We start from the raw sequence: 27,166 nt of genomic DNA on the forward strand, positions 1-27,166 counted from the left end.
AAACTATTGCTTACTTTATAAAATTTTTGCTTAAAATACTGAAGTTCTCAACTATTCTCATTTATTATTTAATTCTATTCATTTCTACTCATAACTGAATACTTTTTTATGCTAAAAACAACTGCACAGATACTTATTTTGTATTTCACATATTCTACTATCTCACAGAACTCTTACATAAAAACTTCCTTTACATGACCAGTTAATTAAAAATGAAGTGCTAGGATTCAATTTCAAATAAAACAGTTCTTCCTCCTTTTCAATTAGGCATCAATGGAGGTAAGAAATTTTAAACTGCCTTTGTGAAAAATTAAGACAGTATTAAATACTGAACATTGAAAATACCTGATTCACATATATCCTGTATGTCTAAATACTGAATTAATTTAACCATACTAATTTATTTGGGTTCTTTTTCCTTTGGCATTAAGTTACTTGGGAAAAAAAATAAGATAAATAAGGGGTATTTTGCTTTTAGTTTGGTATTTTGATGTTATTATCCAGCCTACTTTACCTATAGTACTTTTAAGAACTGAACATAATTTAAATGCCATCCATGTGATGAGAAGTGCCATAAATCAATTATTTGTCTCGCATTTCACTTAAGGTAAGGCACCATGGATTATATGATGGTGCTTTATTTTGTGTATGAAGAAAAAAAATTAAATGCTACCAATTATAGTTGTAATTCAGCCTGACTTATTAGTGGCATTCCAATATCAGTGTTGTTAAAATGATTGAAAAAAGCATCTAAGATTTATTGAAATATAGTTTTTTAAAAAAATCTGTAAAAATCACTATAATGCTACTAATTTATTAATTGAAATACTTTTAGTTGGTAAAAGCAATAGTATTGATTCCAATAGCTACCAATTGTAGAGCTGTTGCTTGTGCTGGAAACTCTTCAAATGTTTTACATACATTCTCCATTAAGCATCACAGTAGACCCTGAGAGATACTCATTTTAATCCTTACTTTTTAGAAAACTGAGTAAGACAGAGACTGTGGGATAACTAGAATATCACAGAGCCTAAAATAGAACTTATACTGAAGATGAGCTAAATCTCAAGGCCACATACTTTCTAAGCAAGTGGGCTGCTCTGCTCTGAGGATGTGGTTCTATGGTAGAGCTCTTCCTTACCTAGAATGTTTCAAGCCTGGGTTCCATCCCCAGCACCATGAAAACAAAGAAACAAAAATAAATAAAATCAATGGAACTGGGTACAGTGGCACATACCCATGATTCCAGTGACTTAGGATGCTGAGGCAAGAGCATTGGATGTTCAAGGCTAGGGTGGGCAACTTAGTGAGACCCTGCATCAATTTTTTTAAAAAAAATAATAAAATGTGCTTAGGATATGACTCAATAGTTGAGTGCCCCAGGGTGCAATCTCCAGTAGTATCAGAAACAAGAAATAAGAAAGAAAGTGTCAATGGCGTAGGCCAATCATTCATTAATTTAATAAGTAATGACAGCTAGTAAATATTATACCTTCTTCAGAAGAAAATAGAGGAATTATGAGTTACTTAATGTTTATAATTGCATAAATAGTTGTGTATTTCAAAATGTGTCTTATGAATTCCTAACAAAGCCTCTTACTTGCCTCTTATGCCTGTGCCTATGGCAATTCATCAGTGGTGGCTCTTCTAGTGAAGAGGAAATGCAGCGTCGACCTGTGTGACAGTGAAGGCAACACACCATTGATGAAGGAAGATGTAGCCAATGGTTTTTCAGGAAATGAATTTGATGAAATGCTTAGAAGAAAAAATGAGTAATGCCAGTTAGTTATAACTAATGAGTGAAATATGAAATATTTTTCTTGTATTTCTCATATTTACAATGTATTTCTTGGTTAAAACTGACAGGCCCTACAATACGAAGAAGAGGAATGTGCAATTATTCTTCTATAACATGGTGCCAATATAAATGTTCAACAACAAGGGTGAAACTCCTCTCCACTATGCTATCTTTTATAGGAGTACATCATTAGCAACAAAACTGCTTTCATTCAATGCAGATATTGAAGACAAAAACACGGTATATACATCAATCACCATTATTTCCAAAATATATGAAATGTTTCTTTAAAATTAACAGTGATGTATGTTAACAAATACTGATCATAAGAAGAATTTGTTTTTGATTGGAATAGTAGCAAATGTTGGAAGTTCTCCTTGTATTCCTACTCCTTCTTTTGTAGCTCATGTGTATGTTTAGTTTGTCTTCATGAATTGAGTCCACATCTAGAATTCAAGAGACTCATGCAGAAATCTGAACTTCAAGCTTCTGTGAGGGAACCTGATGTGGTCCCCCTTGAACCATAGTACTGTGTGGTGTGGTGTGCAGGGTTTGCCTCCCACATGCTGGGCACACATATTCTTCAGTTTGCTACTGGCAACCGCAGTATTCATTCAGATCACCTACTTTGCCTTTATAAATGACGTTACAACTCCTCTTTTATAATATATTTTGATAAAGATTTCATGGTGGTTTCTGCTGATATTCAAGAATATGGCCTACATAATATTTTATGAATCTCTTTCAAATGGGATTAAATTTTTGAATTTAGAATATGGCATTTAAATAGTTTTCTTTCTATATACTATAAAAATCATGTTCCCATTGAAATTTTTGAAAGGCTGGTTAGGTTACTTATTGCTAGAAGTGTAAAAATTATTGCTAGAAGTAGATAACTCATGAGTTTTTCAAGATGTGCTATGTATTACTCTTCAGATTTGTTCCTTAAAATGCAAATGATTTAGTGTCTTTCATGATAATAAAAATAATCTGTGTAGATCAGCATGAATCTTGTTGATACACAATATTTCTGAATTAAATTTTGCCTTAAATTATAAATAATTTAAGTAGCAATTAAAGTGAAATGAGAGTTAAAAAAAAATGGAAAGTACCTTAGCATTATGTTACCAGGATTGTCATTACAATTGAGAATACATTTTCAATATTATTTTTATTAGAGTTTATAGTTTTACATAGTAGTTGAGTTCATCCCAACAAAATCATACATGCATGGAATTCCAGTTGAGTTCATGATTCCCTCTTTTCCCTCTTGTCCTACTCTTCCTCCTCTATTCTCCTCCTCCTATAGTCCTGGACTTCCTTGCACTTGTTTATTTATTTATATTTGATTGTTTCTTTTTACTTATGCATAAAGGTGCAGTTTCCTATGATATATATGCATATAACATGAATTTTAAGGAATTCCTTCTTCTTTGCCTTCCCATTCCCATTCCTACTCTGCCTCTCAATCTCCTTTTTGTACCCTAATGATCTTCCCTACATCTTTTAATATTCTGTTCTTCCCTTCTCTTTTCATTTACTTAACTGCAGCTTCCACATATGAAACATTTGACCTTTGAGTTTCTTAGTTTGACTTATTTCAATTAGCATGATATTCTTTTATTCCACCCATTTACAAGGAAACTTTTCTATGCAGCTTGGTATTTCTGAAAAAGTAGACATTCTTCAGAATATGATTGATACACTCAACTTTCGAGTTGAGAATTTGGCTTCTTAATTGAATATAATAATTACATCCTTTACTAATATGTACTAGGGAATGGGGCTACTGAGATAGAAGTTACAGTTTATGTCCTCAAGATGCTCTTGGTTGAGGTGGATGCATGTTACATAACTCCTAGATGCCATGATGAATGCTTGATAGTGGCAAAGATCCATAGAAACAGTAAATGTATGAAGCAGTTTTGAAAATGACTGGAGTTCATGTGGCCACTCTAGGCAGAGGAGAGGCATTTCAAAATGAAAGAGCAGCATGTATGGAAGCAGAATGGGAAGAGAAGAGAGTGGCTACTCTTAATTTACATGATTATTATATGCTTATGTTCATACAGTATTTTGTAAGGTTAAGTTTAGTTGGGAAGTAGTAATTTCTTGAATAAACTATTTTGTTGTTTTTCAGAGTGGCCAAGCACCACTTTTATTCACCATGAAGAAAAACAGACAGATGATGGTAGAATTTTTTTATTAAGAATAAAGCAAACATACATGCAATTGCTGGTAAGGGAAGGTGTAGTGATTTATTTTTTTTAAAAAAAACTTAATATTGTAGTAAATTCACTCAAGTTAAAAATATTAAATTAATAGGAATGACATAATCGATGGAGTAGAGTAAAATATATGAACATAAACTATAATTAGAGAGAAAATCAGTTATTCAAATTGAGCAACAAAAATAAGAGTATGTAATATGATGCATATGCCCTTATAATCATTGGCTAATGATTATTATTTGATTTTGTTGATCACATGATCTTGTGTTAGAGTTTTCATGTGAGTTTTGTCAAATATGGACATTTAGTTTGTTTTTTTATTCAGTATTGAAGTTTATAAATTTTTGTAATATTTTGTCTTATCCTGATATAGCTTTCTTTTGGAAATGCTCTGTTAAACATAAATAGACATTAAAGAATATTTTGTCCTTTGGATGACTATTTGCTTTAAATTATTTAATTTGTAGAATATTGATTTCAGATTTTTCCTAAGTGAGGGTTAATTGCTCTTGACAAATTTTGTACATTTCTAATGAAAAACAGGATAACATATGCTTGAAAGCTGCTTGCAAGATTATACATGTAGACTGATTTCAGTGCCTGGGAAATGCTTCTCAGAGTGAATGACTGAAGCAACAATGACTGTTATTATCACCAGTGCTACTGTTATTATGTTACACCTACAAATAGCTCTTTTATTCTTGACCTTTTACTGACTGTGAGTTACAATATATTACATCACCCTAGAAAGAAAACAGAGCTTTATTCATTGAAATCTTTTCCAACTCCAGATGAATGACCTCATCATAGATACTGTTCATTGAAGGATTTTACGTTTGTAACTCTCCCCTTTTTGGACAAATTATTTCTTTTATGTGTTTGTTTTCCTTTTAGACTTACAAATGATTTACAAAGATAAAGATTTGATCTTCTAAGATGTATACATCTGTTAGTGTATGTCAAGCTAGATATAAACTTGTAAAATGTAATACAATGGCTTTTTAACTAAATTTATTAAAATACCTAAGTTTGAAGTTATCTCTCTCATTTTAGAACAGCCCTCATGTTTGCTTTGGAACACAAATCAATACAAATAGTTGAGCTGCTTCTTCAATGTGGTGTTAATGTGTCTGCTTCAGATAATTGTGGAGAGATTGCCTTGTCTTATGCCATTGCTAGTGGTAATACTGTGTAAGTATTTACATTACAATACTAATCAACATTAGATGCAGATCCATGATAGTTACACCTGTTGCATCTTACATATGGGGTGAGATTTCATAGTGTAGCTATGTATGGAACAGTAGTGAATTAGGACACTTCATCAGTCAGAAACCCTTCAAAGGTCTAGCCAAGAAGCAGTGATGATACTTTGATTGGGCAAAGAGAAGGACGGGGAGGGGCCTTGGGGGCAAGAAAGATGGTGGAATGAGATAGACATTATTATCTGGGTACATGTATGACTGCACATACAGTGTGATGCTACATCATGTAAAATAAAAAATGAGAAGTTATGTTGCAATTGTGTTCAATGAATCAAAATGCATTTTGCTATCATATATACATAATTAAAATGAATTAGTTAATTAAAAAAAAGAAGTAGTGATGCATGCAGGTGTCACCTCCAAGGTTTGTTCTCTCCCACTCTTCCCCTCTCCTTTCCTTTTCTTCTCATGCATGCTAGGAAATTTTTCTACTACTGAGATATACCACTAGCCAATATCTTAGTACTTTGTAAACCTTTATCCTTAGGGTTTCCAGAATTATCCATTTCATTTCAAGCATAACCCTACTCACAGATACAAATAGCATCACACCTATGGTGTTTTTAATTTGCTATTTGGGTCTTGAAATTCCCAGTTTAGCAGAAGTTAGCTATTCTACCATCCTCCTTTAATTTATCAAGGACCTAATGATATCCTTGAAGTCTAAGGAAGATAATTCTATAATCAAATGGATGGGGATAAATAGTTTTTAAATTTTTCCTTTGTCTCTGTCAGTTCTGTTACTGTGGTGTTTCTGCCAGAATTGGCTGCAGTCTGGTAATGAACAGCTTTTATTATAACATATCCTGATTGATCCCAAACCCTGAGTCTTCATGGTAACACACACTTAGACTCAATATTTACAACATTCTTTTTAGTTCTCATGCACTCATGATTTTTTATTTAACGATTGTTTCCAAGCAGCAGCACTCTGCTTTGACAACTTAGCCTCTAGCTTTGGCCAACAAATATTAAACACTCTGACCTTGTCCCCATTTTAGGAACCTGATTCCTATTAGCCTTTCTGGTGAATTATCCTTTGAGGACTTTTTCTTTTCTGTCATAAAATTAAAATCATTCAAAGCTATTAGAGAGCATCAAGTAATGTCACTGGAAGATATCAAGAGTTTTTTGTCATCTTGGCTAACAGATCTGTTCCCTGAATCCTTCCATCCCTTGAAATAGATTTCCTTTAACTGCACGGAACCCCATATCACTGTTTTCCAGGGTGGGTGCCAACTTTTGAATGGCACTTCTAATGGTTTTCCGGAGCAATGAAAAATTTACAAGCTGTTGGAATCACTGCCTAAAGTTTTCAGCATTTATTAAGTTCTTTCTCAAAAGGAAGAGATTAAGCAGACTCATTGAATGCAAGAGAGCTAAGCCCCATCATGACTCCTCAGCATCCATTGTGTTAAAGAGGATTTTGTGTTCCATGTTAGTTGGAGATCAACATGGAAATGTAGCTACTCTTACAAAGGTCTGCCGATTCTGTTCAACTAGGTAGAGAAGAAATAGTAGTCATCCAAGCCAGTACTTGGCATTTGTTAATTTCTTGCCTTTGATGTTATTGATTAGTCTCACAGAAGGGGATGATTATATTCTTAATTAAAGGAGATGTTTATAAATAGAGTTATAAATTAATTTCTGATTTGCTCTGAGTTATAAAGCACAAAGAAGAGCCCAATTGATAATGAAAGTTAGGACGCAAGCAGTTTTTTAAATAATTTTAACTTTTGAATATTAGAGTCTGAAAAATACACATTAGTTATAGGTGAGTTTTAAGTAGTGAAGTATGCCATTATTTTACTTAACATGTTTCAATATTATCTTGGTAAATCTCCATAACAACCTGGTGAACTAAAGTTATACAACCCTTATTTTTTAGAAGGCTTTAAGCCTAAGAGAAAGTACTTGTGCAAGAACAAAAAGCTATTTTTTACAGAGACAGAGCATTTTCTGAGTTCAAGACACACTAGTTAATATATTTACCTGTCTTTCTCTCAATTCATGATCATTTTATCTTACTTTTTTCTTTTTAATTACAAGTTATGAGTACAGAGACACATGCATTTACCCCAGCCACTTGGGAGCCTGAGGCAGAACAATTGCTTGAGCCCAGGAATTTAAGATCAGCCTGACCATCATCATGAAATGCAATCTCAAAAACATAACAGAACAACACTGTACAAATAATTTTCAAGTTAATAAAATGTTTACAGGGCATACAGATTTGAAGAGCATATGAAAAAAGTTCTGATACTAGGTCTAAAACATTATTAAGTATTGAAATTTATTTGGTCAGTGTTTTCATCTGAATATTAAAATACCAATTTTATTACTTTTTTAAACATAGCAACAGGAATCTAATTCTTTGACATATGAAAGCACAATCTAGAACATCAGTCAATTTCAATCCAGGTAAGACTCACAAAAGTGAGTTACTCTTGGTGTTCATGCCCTGTGTAAATAAGAGTAAGAAAGTTTGATCACAAAAGAACAGTGGAAAAAAATAAATGTTCAAATTCCATTCATATTTTTCTCAATATCTTTCTTGATCATATAGAATTCAGGATAACTTATTAATTAATTATAGGAAATTTATCATTTAAATGATATTGTGAATAAATTCTACATTTATTCTTCCTACATTTTGACATATTGTAAAACAAATTGCTCCTGCCTCAGTCCCCCAAATGAGATTCAGGTAACCCTTTCATCTTACAGGAATTTAAAAATTGATTTTGACTAGAATATTCTCTTCTTTCCATTTGAAAATGCAGTAAACAATTTTAACATCAGGGTATTTGATGATGGGAGAAGTATGAGGTTTGGGCAGACACATTCTGACTTATCTGTGAATTCTGATAGATCTAACTATTTTGCTGCATGGGGAACAGAGAGTTTTAGCTATGGAAAATAGTATTAGCAATTGGATATGAAGGACTCTTGGGACTGGGCTCTAGGAATCCGTAAGGATTCCTAGGTGATGAAGAATAGCACAGTGATTAAATTTGAAGACGTGTTTCTCCTCCTGTGTATGAAGGAGGATGATCACCACATTCTCTTGACCACCTCTGCAATATTTCCTCACTACATAGAGAAGCCTCAGAGCCAGGTTGGTTCAGACGGTAGAAGTGTGAGTTTTGTGAACATTGTCAAGAGTTTCATTCTATCTTGGTGCACTGCTGACTCTTAAATTCCCTGTCAGGCCTTTTGTTTACACTGGCCCCAAATGACCATAGATTAAGTCAGGACACTCTATGCCTGGGAAATCCAATTCAGCCACCCCTTAAACAGGATTGAATTCAACAATGCTGTTCAATAGTGTTTTTAAGCATTTTTTTACTTGAGCCATACATGATGGTACATACCCATTAATTCCAGCAATTTTATAATTTGGAAGGCTAAAGATTGAAGACCTCAACTTTGAGGCTGTCCTGGGCAACTTAGCAAGACCCTGTCTCAAAAACAAATTCTGTGAATGGAGCTCAGTGGTAAAGCAGCCATGAGTTCAATCTCCAGTGCAAAAAGAATGTATCTTTTTGCCTGGTGCCAAGCCAGACCGGAGGAGGAAGCCCAGCCCAGCCCCGCCCCGCGTGCTAGTCTGAAGGAAGCCCATGAAACCTTAAAACCCATCAAAGGGGGTGTGGCTACCAGCATGGTTTGGCGGATGAACCAGGTACCCGGTTTCCAACTCCCCCACCCTTAGCTGTGATAACTCAAAATATTTCCCACAAGCTTTTGGGGGTTGTAGCTATCAACGCAAAACAACAACTGTACAAGCACCTGGTTTCCACCTCAGAGAATAGAGTAGGGAAGATACAGGTGGAAGCTCGTGTCCTTTCACACTGGCTATATTCACCACCCTAAACACAGAGGCTCAAGCTAGGAATAGACAATGCCACCTACTGGAAGCAAGGAAAACAGTGTTCTGAGAGACTTTTTGGTTTCTCTCTTTTCTTCTCTCTCTTTCACAACCTCAACATATGTGAAACCAAGAACTGTGCATGAACAACCGAATCACCAAAATAATATAATATAGAGGAATTGTATATACCCCACCTTTCCCCCATTTTTTCTTTATTTCTATCTTACTTTCTTTTTCCTTCTCTCTTATTTTCTTTTCTTCCTTGTTATTTTTTTTCTTTTCTTCATTCATATTCCCTCTATCCCACTTTCAACCCCCTAACTTTTGCTATCTATACATAGGGTAACTATCTAAATACAGATAGGAGATTGAGTCTATACATTCTTCCATAAATTACCAGTCTATTGGTTAGAGTTCTCCAAAGTTGCTAAGTTAGTTTAACCTCATACCCTCTCTCCTTTCCCTCTAAGTATAACATTCTTTGTCTGAAATTAAGTTTTGTATATGCCAACAGATATGGTATGCTTTTATGAAACCAATGACTATATTCTTAAATAATAATTAAAACCAATATTTGTAGACTTAGAATCTAACTATAAATGTATTAATAATGAAAACTTGTGCTTAGATGATATACTGTTGATATTGGGAACTGTTAATATTGTCTTTCTCTGCAAAAGAGGGATTTTTGAGCTGTACAAGAACAATATAAATATATAAGGGGAAAACCATTAACACAACAGTTTTACAAAGCTAGAAAGAAACATGAGCAGTATGAAAAGACAAGGAAAGAAAGGACCACAAACAATACAGGTCAATTCAACATTAGATGAGATAATATCTGCGGCTGATGGAATGTCAGATAAAGAGTTCAGGATATACATGCTTCACATGATCTGGAGTCTCAAGGAAGACATTATAAAGCAAATTCAGACAATGAAAGATCACTTTGACAATGAATTACATAAACCAATCCAAGAAGCAAAAGATCAACTCTATAGGGAGATAGAGGATATAAAAAACAAAGAGAAATCCTGGAAATGCAGGAAACAATAAACCAAATTAAAAACTCCAATGGGAGTATTACCAGCAGAGTAGAACACTTAGAAGATAGAACTTCAGACAATGAAGACAAAGTTTTTCAACTTGAAAACAACATAGACAGCTCAGCTAGAATGTTAAGAAATCATGAGCAGAACATCCAAGAATTATGGGATAACATAAAGAAACCAAACTTAAGAGTTATTGGGATACAAGAGGGTATAGAGGTCCAAACCAAAGGAATGAGCAATCTATTCAATGAAATAATACTAGAAAACTTCCCAGACTTAAAGAATGAAAAAGAAATCCAAATACTAGAACCTACAGGACACCGAATGTACAAAATCATAAAAGATCCACACCAAGACACATAATAATGAAGATGCCCAACATACAGAATAAGGAGAGAATTTTAAAAGCCACAAGAGAAGGGAAGCAGATTACATTTAGGGGTAAACCAATCAGGATAACGGCTGATCTCTCAACACAGACTCTGAAAGCTAGAAGATCCTGGAACAACATATTTCAAACACTGAAAGAAAAAGTGTTCCAACCAAGAATAATGTATCCAGCGAAATTAAGCTTCAGGATTGAAGATGAAATAAAAATATTCCACAATAAACAAAAGTTAAAAGAATTTGCAGCTAGAAAACCAGCTCTTCAAACATCCTTGGCAAAACATTACAGGAAGAGGAAATGAAAAATAACAAGGAAAACCAACAGCAGGAGATAGTACAGTAAAGGAAAAACTAATCATAGAGGAAAACCAAATCATGTTAAGTAACATACATAATCAAATATGGCTGGAAGTACAAACCATATATCAACAGTAACCCTAAATTTTAATCACTTAAATGCACCAATCAAAAGACATAGGCTAGTAGAATGGATTAAAAAAAAAAGATCCAACAATATACTGCCTACAGGAGACTCATCTGATAGAAAAAGACATCCACAGACTGAAGGTGAAAGGTTGGGAAAAATCAAACCACTCATATGGACCCCGGAAACAAGCAGGGATGTCCATACTTGTATCAAATAAATAGACTTCAAGCCAAAGTTAATCAAAAGGGATAGACAAGGACACTACATACTTCTCAAGGGAACCATACACCAACAAGACTTAACGATCATTAATATATATGCCCCAAACAATAGTGCAGCTACGTTCATCAAACAAACTCTTCTCAAGTTCAAGGGTCAAATAGACCACATCACAATAATCATGGGAGATTTTAACACACATCTCTCACCACTGGACAGACCTTCCAAACAAAAGTTGAATAAAGAAACCATAGAGCTCAATAATACAATTATTAACTTAGACTTAATTGATATATACAGAATATACCACCCAACATCAAGCGGATACACTTTCTTCTCAGCAGCACATGGATCCTTCTCAAAAATAGACCATATATTATGTCACAGGGAAAATCTTAGCAATTACTAAGGAGTAGAGATACTACCATGCATTTTATCTGATCACAATGGAATGAAATTGGAAATCAATAATAAAATAAGAAAGGAAAAATGCTACATCACATGGAGAATGAACAATATGCTACTGAATGAACAAAGGGTTACAGAAGACATCAAAGAAGAAATTAAAAAAAATTCTTAGAGGTATGAAAGTGTCTTCTTGAATATGATGTTATTCTGTTTTTAATATGAAGACTGGGGCTGGGGTTATGGCTCATCAGTAGAATGTTTCCCTAGAGCGCATGTGTAAGGCCCTAGGTTCTATCCTCAGCACCACATAAAAATACCTAAATAATTTTTTTTAAAAAAGTTGTAGAAATTTAATAAAAGTATATGAAGACTCTGTCAAAGAGTATATGAAATGCAGAAAAAATGTATTGACTTAATTTTCTTTTAATGAGATCACCTTTTGTGGCACATAAAATGATTTGCAGCCCATGTATTCTATTTGCAGTATATGCTGTGGTTGCTTACATCTTTTGTATGTCAGAATTAAGAAAATTATAATTGTATTGTTCACACTTTATATTATTTTGTAGGAAGAATTATCACATCATAAGCAAAAGTGTCTGTCCATTATATATGTATCAGTCTGATGTTTTCACTTTTCTACTGATCTTCAAAATTCTAATCTATTTATCCTCAGGGAATGAAAAAATGGGAAATTCTTTCCCACACTCAGGACAAGTACTCATTTTGTAGTGAAAACAGTAAAGTTGGTCTTTTCTCTTTACTTTCAATTTCCTTAATTATTTTGAAAGCAATTTTATGGTAACAGAAAAATTGAGAGTTAAATTAAACAAAATATTCATACTCCATGCCCCATTTCTCTATATGTAAGGGTATAGCCTTCTTCTTTATCAACATCACTCATCAGATACTTTTCCTTTTTTAGGTTCCTCAGTGATATTGTTGTTGTTCTTATTTCAGGTCAATTTAATGTGATGTCTAATATATGCCAGTGCTATGAACTAAAGAGATTTGGGGGTGATACCACACAATAACCTCATTGCTCAGAGCACAGTATGTAACAGAATTTGCTGACATGCTGATATTTCACCAAGATGCAATAGAACTGAGCCTCAACAGTAGGGGAGGAAGTGGCACAGGAGTAAGTGGGTCCTCTGCAGGCTTCAAGGAAACATAGAATCAAAAGGTGTTTTTGTTTTTTTCCCCATCTATGATCTGCTCCTAATGCATCAGATTGAATGAGCCTGCAGCAATAGTCTGAGGAAAGGGCTCCCATGTTCTGCTGGGAGGCACACACATGAGTTACCACTTGGACCTGCATTGTTGATGTCCTGCAAATACCTTGGAAACATGGACCTAACAGACACCATGGGGATCAGAGCCCCGTCTTGGGGATACAATCTAGTGTTTTTGGTAGAGGATTATGTTTCATGGATTTGGTCTCATGTTTAAGAAATGTTTCTCTATTGTTAATTCTTGACTACATTTTTAATCTTAGGCGGTTTCTGAAGTATCTTGCTCTTAATGGATATGCATGGATGCATATTTTTCTTGATTTAATATTACCAAAATAGTAACAAAAATGTTTTGTATGTTATTATTTTTAAACAAGATTTAAATTCTTCTGATATTACTCAATAAAATATTCAAATATGAGGGTCAGTTTATAATTAGCTAGAACATTGAAAATAATTTTACATGGATATATTATTTGTAGTTCTTTAACTGAAATCACCTAACAATTAAAATCACTGTTTCTGAATATAACACAATTTAAAAAATGATTTTTAAAAGTTTCTATGGAACTGTGAAAATCCTACTGAGGAAAAAAGCAAATACATTTTTATGTATGTTGTTAATGTAGGTGCCTCACATACCAGTTTGTCTAACATTGAATCATTAGAGCATTAAGAACATGATCTTATTTTATGCAGTTAATGCTAAAGCTGATTTATGAATGAATTCTGCTTCAAATCTTCCTTTGAATCTCCATTTCTTTAATGTTTCCTTCATGATCTTGTAAGTTGTTTCAATTGCACTATTGGTGCATATGCTTTTTAAAAACATATTTTGAAGTGCTATAACTTAAAATCCTAAAACATAAGATACTGGAAAGGACCAATGATGTATAAAGCAATATTAGCTGAAATGGAAAGAATATTTTAAAAATTAATATTAGGAGCTGAGGTATATTTCATTGGTACTTTACCTAGCATGCATACAGCCCTGATAAATCATGCAATGTGAATGCTACCAGTATGACATCTGGTATAAAACTTGGCAAAGTCAGTAATAGGGTCTTGAAAGTTAAAAACTAGTTTCAACATTATTTTCTGTAGCTTAACTATTTCAGATTTACTTTCCCCTTCGTGCTTTATTTCATATATTAATAGATTTCTTAAGCATGGAATTTTGTTATAAACATCAAAGATATAATTATATTTAAATTAATAAACTTTTAGATTAGGTCCCAAATTCACTAATAAGTAATAAATCTTTCCCAAGTTAAAAAAAAAAAAAGGTTTATTCAACAAGTTTTTCTTTTTTTTCTTAAGAGCACAAGAGTAGGGCTGGGGGCACAGAATCAGTCAGCCCTTCCAGACAGAAAAGAGATACAAGATACAGGAAGAGCTCAACTGGTTACAAAGTTGGCTTTGCAGATTGCAAATGGTGTTTGTCTCATTTGGTCAGATCAAACCTCCCTGCTATGATTGGCTGGGACTCTCTGTTAATTACAAAAGAATTCTTATAGCAAGGCTTCCAGTCAGCTAAATACTAAAATAAATTGCAAATGGAGGTTAGTTTCACAATAGTATGGAGGTAGGAGAGCCAGAGAAGAATAATGTGTACATGGAAGACATGGAGCCACACTAAAAACCACTAAACCTTCAAGACTGTTTCCACATGGAATTATAAACAGCAATCCAGTACCTTTTTTGGCTGAATGTGATCTACCCCTAATTAACTGCCAGTCTTGTTGAGTTGCAAAAGTGTCCATGGGATGTATGAAAGTGCAGAAATGCATTGTACTGTCATGTATAACTAATTAAAACAAAAGAAAATTCAAAATATCCATGGGTATGCAAAAGATTAGCCTCTCGGGAAAGTTGCACTTGACTTCATCATGCCCCAGGTGCAGGCAAACCTACAGATTTCTAAACTGTTACATAGTGTTTGTGTTGTCCGGGTACTCCATGGAATGTCCACATTGTTTAGAAAATGCAGAGTCATTATACCCGGCCCCTTGAACCTGGGGGGGGGGGGGCTTCAGCATCCTCCCCTTCCTTCTCAGAGGGAAGGGGTCATTTCTGGGGCAGGCCTGAAGGTCTCCAGACGTGCACAAGGCAGCTGGGCAGGGGTTCGTGGTGCCGGCGACATCCGCAGGCTCCTGAGCACCTAAGGGTGCCCAGGTCTCCTCTCCCAGCCTCTGCACCTAACTCCACACTCAGGCGGATCATGGCAGGCGCAAGGGACAGCAGAGAGTTGATGCACTCTGGCTGGCTGAGGAAATCGCCCGCAGAGAAGAGTTGCAACGCTGTATGAGTGCTTGCGGGTACTGGTGCTGGGGATGGGTGGAAGTAAGTGGGGACCGGGCACCTTCTGTACAGACTCTGCCCATCCAGTCTCCCTGGAAATGCAGCCACTTTCAAAATTCAGATTGAGGATTTTGGAGAAGTGTGGGTTTCCAGGGCGGGGTGCCATAGTTACCATGGAAGATCAGGCTGAAGTTCCAGCAGGGAACAGGGACCAGCCTTCTCGCCCGTGCCCTCGGGGTCACTTCCAGTGGTTCACAACTGCTGTTGACCTGCAGTGAAGTCTTTAATCTTGGGTTCTCCTAGTTGAAAGATGTAGTGAGCAGGGCACATTGACCCATGTTTCTAATCCCAGAGCCTCGGGAGTCTGAGACAAGAGGATTGCAGGTTCAAACCCAGCCTCATCAACAATCTCTTGGCTTGAGCATTTGCCCACTCATTTTAGCTCAGGAATCCTTATGGATAAGGACATTGAACACCTTCCATGTGACTGTATTTTCTTTGATTATAATGCCTTGATGTCTTGCCTTTTGCTTTCAGGATTGTTTTATGTTGGGTTTTGAGAATGCCTTACACATCAAGGTAGTTGTTCTTTGCTCAAAATGGGGTTCGCTTTTTTAATTTCTTTTTATTTGGTGGGAAGTATTGGGGATTTTACCTGGAATACTTTACATCCCCAGTCCTTTTATTTATTTATTTTTTAAAAGTTTGGATCTGCTGAGGCTGTCCTAGAATTGAGACTGAGATGATTTTCCTGTCTCAGCCTCCCATGATTTGGGGATGACAGGCATCAACACCTACCCAGCTTGAATTTTCATTCTGTCTATAATTTGTATTTTCATCCACTGAACCAGGGCTTTCACTGAGCAGAAGTTAACCAATTTATTCATCTTTCCTTTTGTGTATTGCACTTTATTGTCTAATCTGGGAATGCTTTGCTTAATACTAGGATTCAAAGATTTTCCCATTTAGTTTTGTTTTGTTTTCATAAATGTCATAGTTTGGATCTAGAATGTTTCCCAAAGCTCAAGTGACAGTGCTGCAGTGTTCAGAGCTGAACAGTCTGGATTTCAAGGGCCCTGACCTCATCAGTGGGTTAACCCTTCTAATAGATTAATATTTTGAATGGAGCAGGCTGGGTTAAAGCTCATGGTAGAGCACCTGCACAGCATGTGTGAGGTCTTGGTTTCCACCTCCAGCACTAACATTAAAACATAAATTAATGACTTGAGTGGATGTACTTGGAGGTGTTGAAAATGAGAATCACATGGGGTTTGCCTAGAGGATGTGGGTTCCAGGGTGTGGCCTGGACAACTGTAAGGTCCCTTACTGTCTGTCTATCTCTCTTTGCCTGCTTTCTGGTGGCCAAGCACTGAGCACGTTTCCTCTTTCATGCCCATTCACCAGGAGGTTTCTGTAGTGGAGTTGGCTGACTACACTCTAACACCATGAGTCAAAATAAACCCTTGCTCCTCAGAGTTGCTCTCATCAGGTCACAGTGACAAGGACCTGACTAACACCCTGTGCATCTTATACTGTTGTGTTTTCTTTCAGGTCCGTAGTCTACTTTAATATTTGTATAAGGTTTGTGACTTAGCTTATTTCCTTTTTGCCAATGGATGATACCTGCTGTCCCTGTACTATTGCAGACCACACTGCCCTTATTTCACTGAATTGCTCTCTTGGCTTTGTGCAAAGTCATCTGGCACATTTCTCTGCGTCTCCTGGTGCTCTTTTCCAATCTGTTGACTGTTCTCTCTGTCTGTCATTCATCACAGTTGTGGTCATGGGATGAGTCTAGAAGTCTGATGGATCAACTCATCCAGCTTAATCTGATTTTCAAGCTATTTCAGCTGTTGTCATTGTTGTGCCTTATCAATACAAATTTGGCAGTAATGTTGTTTTTGTCTAAAATGTCTTAATGGGATTGTGATAGGGATTTTCTTGCTCCATGTTTCCTGGTCCTAAGTTTTTTCCTATATCACATGGTGCTTTGGCTTTTGCCTTAATTGTCAAATCAGATTACTGAGACTTGAGGAGAGGAGTGCCTGTTATGGCAACATACACTTCTATTTGCTGGGTGCTTTCTTCCTGCTGATATTCTCTAGTCCCTCCTCTCATCAGTGCTTCCTGGACAGAGACTTTTTCTGACCCTTTCATGGGGCAGGTTTGCTGGTGGCAAGTTCTCTATTTGCCCTCACTGAAAAATGTCTCCCTTACCTCTTCATTCTGAAGGGTATTGCCAACCGATGGGGAATTGTGAGAGCTCTTATTTTTTTGAACCTGAAAAATGTTTGTGAGTTTCCTTTGGTATTCACCTTTGTGATGAAAAGTCATTATCATTCAAAGGAGTGGTAGAGTAGAAAATTGTGTGGTTATGCTGTGAAGATGAATAGAAAAACTGGGCCATAGGTGAAGGCTATTCCATCATGTCACCTTGTGTTTTTTTTTTTCCTAAAATAGGAGAGATTTGGTGCCATGCTCACCATGGAGGTTCCAAACTCACTAGCCTTAACTTAGTGACCCAGGAGAAACATTGAAGCACCTGGCATGGTGGGTGGTGACCATGCCTGGAATCCCAGCAATTCAGAAGACAAACCCCAGGCAACTTAGGGAGACCTCATCTCAAAAAAAAAAAAAGGAGAAAATCCTTTGAAATAATGAGTGAATTTCATACCTCTTTTTACACATTTCTGCTTTGATTCAGGCCTGAAAGAAATGCTGGTTCATCCTGAGGAACAGCCAGGAAGATGGTGACCCAGGTGTCCTAGAATACTACAGGCATGACCAGTCCAAGAAGCCCTGTGGATAATCAGCCTGTGATGATCCACACCAGTCCTCTGTGAGCAGCTGCATTCAAACATGATCTTCACAAGAAGTGGATGCCAGGTGGCTTCATGTTCATTGTCCAGACCAGGGATCACACATTTTACCTGGTGGCAGAGACAAAAGAGGACATGCATAAGTGGGTGCAGAGCACTTGCCAGGCCTGTGGCTTCTGGCAGGAGGTGGAGAGCAAAGGTACAGACACTCCAGCCTTCTCTGGAGGCTGAGAAAGCCCTGAGGTTCCCTTTGTAGGTAGAGCAGTTGTCAGCTGAGACCAGATGTTAGGTGGACCCCTGTCCCTCACTTTACTGAAATGGGAAAACAAGAAATATGGGGCATGATGAAGCAAAATGTGTTCTATGATGTAACCTCTGGCATCTTGACCCCCACCTCCATCTGCCAATGTGGTACCTTGTCACTCCCTCTGCTCAACATGCCATCCTCAGGAGATACCTCCTAGGACCTCCCCTATATAGCCCCTGCAGTTAGGCTTGGCCCTCTGTCCTCTGTGATTATTGTTGGTGAGGAATACAGGACTCATCCACATCCACCTAGGAGAAGACAGGTGAGAAAGAGTGAAAATTTACATTTGGGTTTTGATGACAGTTTTTTTTTTTTTTTTTTGAGTGGTCCTCCTATCTGGAATTAGTGATGACATTTGTACAGCTGTATGGATATACTAAAAGCAACAAAATTTTACATTTCGAAATGATGGCTTATATAGCATGTGAAATATTAATCATTTTTTAAAGAAGTTCCTTGGTTTATGAACGACCAACCAGGCTCAGGTTCCCTGGACTTGGGACTAGCTGTGTGGACTGTGCCCCGAGCTGTCACACAAGCCCAGAAGCTTTGAATTATGCCAGTCCTTACTGCTGCAGTCCTGATGTCCTGTGAGAGAGGGAATCGTTTTCATAGTAGCCCAGGCCCTAGAAAGTGGTTGGCCAGGTAGGCTTGGGATGAAGTGTTGATGTGGAGCTCTTAATCTCTTCCTTGGGGAAGCATCACAGGCCCGTTTCCTCTCACACTTCATGAAGTGTAGCTCAGCTGTTCTCAGTCAGTTTTAAATTCCTGTGTGATCTCTGTGGTGGGAAGCTACTTGGTTCTCCATCCATGTCTTCCACCCTGTTGTATCTGATGCTGCTGCAGAGTTGGTCAGCTGACTTCAGGGTCAGTTGATGTGGGTTCAGCTTGGTGTGGGGACAGGCATCAAGCCAGACAGTAATGGTGAGTTCATTGCCAGGGCAGAGACACTGGCTTGGACACCAAATGCTGAGTGAGCTGAGGTTTTACATGATCAGGAAGATTGGTAGTGGAATGATTGAGTAGTTAGTCAGTATTGTTGTTTTCTTTGGAGTGTGTTCTCTTGGGTTTTTGGCTTCCTGTTCATGAGAGGGTGTTCTATTAGCTGTCTGCAGGTTCTGTTACTACATGTAGGACATTATTGGGCTGTGAGAACTTCAGAACTCTGAGGTCTTTCTGAAGAAAACAGCTGACTTGTCCTCCTTCTCAGAGGAGTTTAGTGTGTTTCAAGTTAGCAGCTTTCTTAAAATGTGCACAGTGATTACAAAACCATCTTCCTTATTCACCAGTCAGGGTTCCCAGCTGAGTTGGAGCTGTGAAGGAGCAAGGAACCAGGATCTGACCACTGTTCATAGAAGAGCCTGTTGCATTAATGGCTCTGTCATGAGTTTCTGGTTTTCTAGTAAGGAAACAGTACTTCCTCACTGACTAACTCTGAACCTTTGCAGAGCTGATGATCTTTCTGTTGACATTGGCTAGGTTTGCAAAGGCACTCCACTTTCATTGCCTCCAACTCCCTTGAGGCAACCCCCTTCCCTGTATGGGCCTGTTGAGAGCCTTCCCATGCATTTTTCTCAGGATCCAACCCTGTCATAGGTGAGGAGAAGCCTGCATTCACACCAGCCCTCCATGGACACAGAAGGATGTGACAGAAGCTCTACCTTGAGCTTCTCCCTGAAATCAGAGCATAGTATAAATCCAACTAACAGGTTATAACTAACAGCCTTTAGAGCTACCCAGGATTGACCCAAGGTCACAGAGCTGGGTGAGAGTAGGTGTCTGTCTCAGCCAGGTCTGATTTTTTATTGTGATGTATTGCCTCTTTGACAGTGACCTCTGCCAGATCCAGTCCTGGGTGCAATAGCCCTTTGGACTGTAAGCTCTCCTGACCCCTTCCTCCAGGTCCTATATGACCCTGGCTAACTCCTCACTAACCCAGTGTGGTTCAGTGTTGTATGGAGAACCTGCCCAAATCCACATCACTTCCCAGATGATGTCAGCAAGTCTGACAAAGGTTCTTATTCCTTCCTTCTGTAAATTGGATCAAATGCTCTCTTCTCTCACTCAAAAATGCTTCATGGGTGCAACATGGACACTTTGGAGATCTAGAGTTGCAATTCCTGAAAGATGGTTCTGTAGAGGGTGACCCTGCATCTTTCAATCCCATGTCACACATATGAGACAAATATGAAAATTATGTATCACATGTGGGATTGGTTTCTGGGTTTTTTTGTTTTTTTTTTTGGAGAGTGTTTTGCTGTCCCTGGGGTCCAGCAGGGACAGGCATGAGGAAGCCATGTCACAAACATAGCAGGAGAAATCCTGTGGTCTAATTTCTGAGACACTTGCCTCTCTGTGGTTAAGTCTGAATTTTCCTTTGAGGTCCTTCCTTCCACTGCCACTGGATTTTCCTGAGTGCATTCCAACTCTCTGGGATTCTCATCTGCTTGATCTTGGGCCCTCCCATTGGCACTTCACCCCAGAAACTGCACAGCCTTCTCTCTTCCATCCTGCTGCTTAGGGGAGTTAGTCAGGACAGAGCTTAATCTCCCCTTCATGTGAGGCATGAGGTTAGGAGACATACTCAACATCCTCAGAAGCAGAGATGACTCAGCCCCAGGGTCCTGGCATCTGGTTTGGAGCTCTGTGCTCCTACCCCTGTCCTGGAACTGAGGCAGAGATTTTTGAAAACAAGTTCCTGCCCCCCAGAACTCACTTCCAGCTGGGAAGATAAAACACACATATATAAACCTGTGCCCATGTTTTCAGTGTGGCTTGTGGTGGCTGCACAGGCTTCAACCTGACGTTGCCCACTGTGCTGGTCAGGCTGGGTAAGCAGGATGGTAGGGTGAAGGGGGAAATGAATGAGAGAAGACAGAAGTCAAAGGGTCTCTGTAGATGCCACATGGAGCAATCCCTGTGTCTAGGAGGGACTCCCAAACTCTCTGTGCTTGGGCACAATGTGTCAGAAGTGAAAAATGTGCTGGAGGATCAGGACTTGTGTCCTCTGGAGGATTAGTAAGACCCAGAGTGACTGGAGGGCATGGAGAATGTCCATGCAGAACCATCTGTGGCCATGTGGGTCTGATTTCCTCTGTCACAGCTTCCTTCCCTGAGGCCTGCAACCACTCCCCATGGGGAACAGAGAGAGCGGGAACCTCTGCTGAATCCAGGAGCCTTGGAGCCAGCTTTCACCAGGTGAGTGGGTTTTGACTGGCTCTGCAGACTGTTTGGACAGGTGTAAGGTCACAATCCATGATCTATCAGTACATCCCCTCTGCTGGCAACTCCCTCAAAGCATCTTTCCTGGGTTTGTACCTCAGTTCAGGATCTTGGTCAGTGCAGAATCCCTAGTCTGGAAGGACTGAGGCACTGGCACCTTGATTCAGCTGGTGGGCAGAGTGGGGAAACCTGGGTGGTGGTCTTCCATGCAACAGCCTCATCCACAGCATCTCACCTAGAGTAGGAATGGTGCAGCAGGGGCTGAGTCACGTGGAAGAGAACACAGATCAAGTGGAAGACCCCAGATGGTATGGACGGCTCAGATGGCTACCAAGGTGACAGCAAGCATATTGGTGCACTGAGTACTGTGAAATGCCTGGTTGTAGGGCCAGGGTTGAGCAGGAAGCTGAGCTATTAACCTCCACTGCAGCTTGTGACCCGTTCTGAAAGTTTCTGGGCATGCACCATGGCTCCAGGCCCACCTTCCAGGGACAGGCCTGTACACGATACTTCTCCTGATCAGCTATGGGAAGCTAGCCTGGTGTGGTGAGGCTGGAAGCACATACAGCCCATGCAGTCTGCAGCCAGGGCTGTCAATGCCCATTAAACCTCTGGGGTGAATGGACCCAGCCACCAGGAGTATTTTACACCAAACTTACCCCAGATGCTGGATCCAGGAAAGCTGGAAGAGACCTACACACTTCTCCTCTTCCCAATCCCACTTGTCTTCCTGCCTGGACTCTGCTGGCTCCACAGTCCACAAGTCTGGCCAAACCAGTGATGGCTATATTGACTTGAATAGAAATTTTCACTTTCTTCTTGTTTCTTCTGGTCAATGATGGCTGTTTCTTCATTGTCCTCTCTGTAGCCAGCAGGAGTGGATGTGAGCCATCTGAATAAGGCCAGTTCTGAAGATGACTACCTTCCCATGAGCACAGTTTTCTCAACCCTTCAGGACATGGAGGGAGTAGGTGGGAATTCCCAAAATGTACATAACCGAAGGAACCCAAGGAATCTTCAGTTTGGCTCTCATAACTGCCCACCTGAAGCCCTTTCTTTACACAAAGGCCAGGTCAGAGGAAGTCATATCCAGCCACCTGTGGTCAACCGCAGCCTCAAGCCAGGCTGGCAAGGTAAGTCCACTCTTTCCCTGTTCTATCTCTGGACAATACCCAGGCTCTGTTGCTTTATTAGGTATCAGATGCATGCTGAACTTGGGGTTTGGACATTGGGTAAATCACTGAACCTCAGTCGTGTTTCTTATCTGTGAAATAGATAACATGCCTTCCCCTAGGTTTGTGGAAGGAGAGGCCCTAGTGCAGGAACTGGGACACTGCAGTCAGATCTGGCCCCTGAATGGGCCAGGAGGATGGGCTCCAAGTCTCAGGTCTGCAATGCCTGGCTCTGTAGGCCAAAGACCACTGATAGGTGTCCAGGGGAGGAACAGGAGCAATAGCACCAGCAGAAAGAGCACTGGATCAGACCAACAGCAACTCAGTCCCAGTGTGTGGAACTCAAGTTGCAGGGCCTGTGGAGCCACTTCTTTCCACAGTGGCCTACCCAGCCTGCCCAGGAGGGTGGGGAGTGGTTCCAGTGACCAGTTACACTTCAGATGCAGCCTCTTTGTTTATTTTATACCATCATAAACCTGGGAAGGAAAACCTGTGGTTGAACCACATGTCCCATTTTGGAGCCTGCACATGTGGGCACCATAAATAAAGTAGGAAAAACATATTAAACATATTCAGGAGCCTCGAAAACAATGTGAGACTGTGTCTCAGTTTCCCTATGTGAAACTGGAGGGCCCATGAAGGCCTGCATGAACATGCTGTATGTCTGCCCTTGTGTGCTGTTGCTGTTACTGATCACTGATTTCCTGCTCCTGTTCCAGCAAAGCCAGCTGACCTGGATTTGTGTGCCAGCATCCCCAGCCAGCCTTCCTCTCAGTCACCCAGGGCCACGTGAGCATCCATGTTTGGAGGGTTGGTGGAGGAGTGAGATGGTTGGGCTATCACTGACCTAAGGTTCCAGAGGTCTGGACATGAGCCACTGCTGCTGTTGGCCAAAATACCTCCTGAGGCTGGCTACCCTGGTATGTGAAGGGGATAGTTGTGTCTCAGATCAGATTTTAATCTGGGTTGGAATAGAGCTCATGCCAGCTGGATGTCAGTGCATGCAGTTGAGACTATTTGTCCTTCCACAGCAGCTGCACTGAGGTCTCCAGCTCCTCTCAGGAACTGTGCCATGTCCCTGCACTGAGGACCAACAGCCTACACCCAAAAGACAGAGAGGGAATACTCGTCCTTGCTGTGAGCTACCCAGGACCTACTCCCAGCTCCCTGTGGCTCTTCTCACTTGCCTTAGCCCAGGGTCCCCACCTCTGGCTTCAAGTCCTTCCTGATCACAGGACACCATCATTAGCTGTGGAGAAGACACTCTTCCCAGGAAGTCTCTAAGAATCTTTATGGGTGCAGATGGCAAGATCATTGCCTTCACATGGTGGTGCTAGAGGCAGGGAGGCCCGAGGGTGCCTTCCTCCATCTGTACTAAGCTCAGTCAGTGCAAGGAGTCCTCCCTGATGACCTTGCTGACAGGGCACAGCTTCACAGCATCTGGTCATAGAACACAGGGTCAACCTGCATCATTTCAGGGGACCCCATGAGAATACTAGACATTTTAAAGGGGTGGAGGAGGGATCCTGGCTGCTCTAGTTGCCCAGGGCCATGTGAATATCCATGTTTGGAGGAAGACCAGCTATCTGCAGATGTGTTCACGCCACTGGTGGGAGGGTCCCGGGAGCTGATTTAGAGCAGCCACAGACATCCTATGCACAGTGCCCACCGACAACCTGCTGACTTCCTGGGACCATGGCTACACAGGTGTTTCACAATGGGCAGGTCACTGTACCTCTCTGAACCAGGCTATCCATGTCCTGAGGAGTAGGGGCAACAGCAGTGTTTGCAGTGTTCAATGGCTGCTTTTCCTCCTTTTGATAGCAGATAGCCTAGGGGGAGCAGCTCCTACTCTCTGTTGCACCCGTAGATAAGCCCCTGAGAAGACCACTGTCAGTATTGAATATACGGCTCTGGACTTCCAGTCAAGCTGCCCAAGTACCTGCCAAAAGGTGCCTGGGGTTAGGGGTGTTGGATCAGGCTTCAGGGAATGCATCCCTTGGCCCCCCTCCCTTAACTTTCAGCCTTGCCAACTGCACCCACCAGGTCTCTCTCTCTCCACACAGCCTCACACATGAATTCAGAAGCCCAACTAGCTTAGGGTTATGGAGTCAGGGACAGTTGGAGCCCAAGGGTCCTGCCTACTGCTCTGAGTTATGCTCTGAGGTGTGTTCACAGTGGGGCAGAGTTTTAGGCATAGCATCCTACAGAAGAGCCCGCCAGTCTAGACAATATGGTGTTCTGTCTTGCAGAATTGAGAACTCTCCAGGGAGTACACATAAAGCCCTTGGGCCCAGACGCCAGTCCTCCTCCCTGGAGATGAGTGGTTTAGACATGGCTCTGGGCTGATTTCCACAGCCATGGAGCCACCATGAACCGCCTCCCCTCGAAAGAATCATCCATACAGCAAGGGGGTGGACTGGGTTCCTTAAACTGGGACCTCAGGAGGCTCACAGAGCCTGTCACCTCCAAGATAGGGACAGTGTTGCTTGGAAGTCAGGCTGATGCACATGCTCAGAGGAAGAGGGCTCCTGAGGCAGGCAGGTCCACCTTCTTTCGCCTTCATCTGGAACTACCCTGCTTGTCCTCTTCCTGTCTAACTGGTAACTCTGCCTCTCTTTTATTAGCCATCCACATCATCTGTTTCCTCTGATGAGGTTTCCTATGTTGAATTGTACAATGAAGAGACACAGGTCCTGCAGCGCTCCATGCAGGAGTGAGCAGCCAAGTGTCAGTACCCTGCCCCTGCCAAGGGAAGCAAGCCATGACACAGTCCCACACCACTCCTCCAAATTATTTGTTTGCCCTACACCCACCTTCTGCCCCCTCAGCCTCAACTTCAGGGATTTGAGTCCTTGCCTAGGATGTGAGGACTGACCCAGGCGCTTCCTGGCTCACCCAGGACACCTGTGTCCCAGGGTTTCTTTGACCACTCAAGAGAGTTGAGACTTCTATCACCAAAGCTATATTTCTACTACCCTAGTGAAAGGTTTTGTCCAAACTACTACCTCAGCCCTCATCCTCCAGACATGAATATTGTGAAAGAAGAAGCCTGTCAGTCTTCTCTGTCAAACCACATAAACTCCATGTTTGCCCCCTCACTTCTGACTGTCATTTCCCTACAATGGCTGCCTTTCTAAATCTATACCTCCTCAGCCTTCACTTCCTTGGTAACTGTTCATACCAAGGATCATGTGGTCACCCCAACCAGTGGGTAGCAGCCAAGTACTTTTTGTATTGGATAAAGAGCCAAGCAGACTGCCTGCTCAGAGTGCTTATTTTCAGTGTTGATTACTGTGTTCCATTTTGCATGTCGGGGAAGTAAAGTTCTTGCCCTGCTGATTGTTTTCAGTGTTGATTCCTGTGTGCTCTTCAGCATGTAGAAGTAAAGTCTGTGTCACTGAAAAAGATGAAGAGTCTGTTTATTTCATTTCCTGAGGTGCCCATCACCCTGTATATTTACAACATGGTTCTGGACTCTGGGCCAGGCTTCATACCCATGTCCCTGCTTGGCCTCAGTCCTCTTCCCTCAGCCTCCATTCCCAGAGCAGGATGAGTTGGCCCTCTGGCTGGGAAGGAAGGTCCAGCAGACCAGGTCAGCGTGGACCTTTCATCCCAGTTCTTTGTGAAGACAAGCAAGGTGCCAATGGATGTATCAGTTAAAAAAGAAGATAGATGGCAAAGGACAGGATCCCAGAAATGGAGGAGCAGCTGACAACCACATGTCCCTTTTAAGCTGAGGCCATGGCAGGGCAACTGTAGCCAGCATCACAATTCAGTGGGACCAGAGAGGCAGAGCTTTGGTCAGGTACTTGGGCTTGTCCCCAGGGCACAGACTAGTTTTACTCAGCATATCTAACCTCTGCTGAGCCCAACATTCCAGATGACACACTGGACTTGATCACCTCCCCTGCGTTCAGGGTCATCTAAGGTCAGTTGCCCTCTGAGGCATCTGAGGGAATCTTGAGTTTTCACATCGAGTTCCGACCAGTCTGCAGATATGTCCAGATACTGATGTCCTCCATCCTCCACAGCGGCCCCTACCCCCAAATTGCTATGAATATCTGCCTGTTTCCAATATTTAAAGAGGTTAAGGAACTTGTTTTAGGTCCTGAACAGGCTCAAGTAGGTCCTGTTTTGGGGGTAATGTGGCATTGGCCAGGAACATGCAGGATATTAAATACAAGTAGAAATGCCACTCAGAGAGGGCTACCTAACTTTTATGAAGGGGCTGGGAATGGAGTCCACACCAATGTGCCCCATTGTGGGCAATCCTGGTAGTGATGGTGCCATATGTGGCCCCTAGTTTTGACATGGTGTCACCTCAGAGTCCTCTCCCAGATGATTTCAGGAAGGCCAGATTGCAGGATGCCCCAATTTCACTCTGATAGAAGTCAGGCGCTCTTGGCTGGGAGCAACAATAAGTCCACTATTTCAGAATCTGATTCTCTG

The 27,166-nt window shown here is 40.5% G+C and overlaps 1 protein-coding gene across 1 annotated transcript; it reads left to right on the forward strand.

Moving 5' to 3' along the window:
- The first annotated feature begins 21,371 nt into the window (after positions 1-21,371).
- On the forward strand, positions 21,372-23,601 carry LOC131424660 (GRB2-associated-binding protein 2-like). Its single transcript, XM_058583379.1, has 3 exons — positions 21,372-21,518; positions 22,411-22,675; positions 23,434-23,601. The coding sequence occupies exons 2-3, from the start codon at positions 22,471-22,473 to the stop codon at positions 23,505-23,507; spliced, it is 279 nt and encodes a 92-aa protein (XP_058439362.1). The 5' UTR covers positions 21,372-21,518; positions 22,411-22,470; the 3' UTR covers positions 23,508-23,601.
- Positions 23,602-27,166: the final 3,565 nt, after the last annotated feature.

The sequence above is a fragment of the Marmota monax genome, unplaced genomic scaffold (assembly GCF_021218885.2).
Source record: "Marmota monax isolate L192 unplaced genomic scaffold, Marmota_monax_Labrador192_F-V1.1 WCK01_AAM20220418_F8-fsc00814, whole genome shotgun sequence".
Lineage (NCBI taxonomy): Eukaryota > Metazoa > Chordata > Mammalia > Rodentia > Sciuridae > Marmota > Marmota monax.

Bases quoted from the DNA above. Each gene is read 5' to 3' on its own strand.
- LOC131424660 (XM_058583379.1), top strand. From the start codon at position 22,471: ATGAGCACAGTTTTCTCAACCCTTCAGGACATGGAGGGAGTAGGTGGG. The intron at 22,676-23,433 runs GTAAGTCCACTC...CTCCTGTTCCAG, and splicing joins CCTCAAGCCAGGCTGGCAAG to CAAAGCCAGCTGACCTGGAT.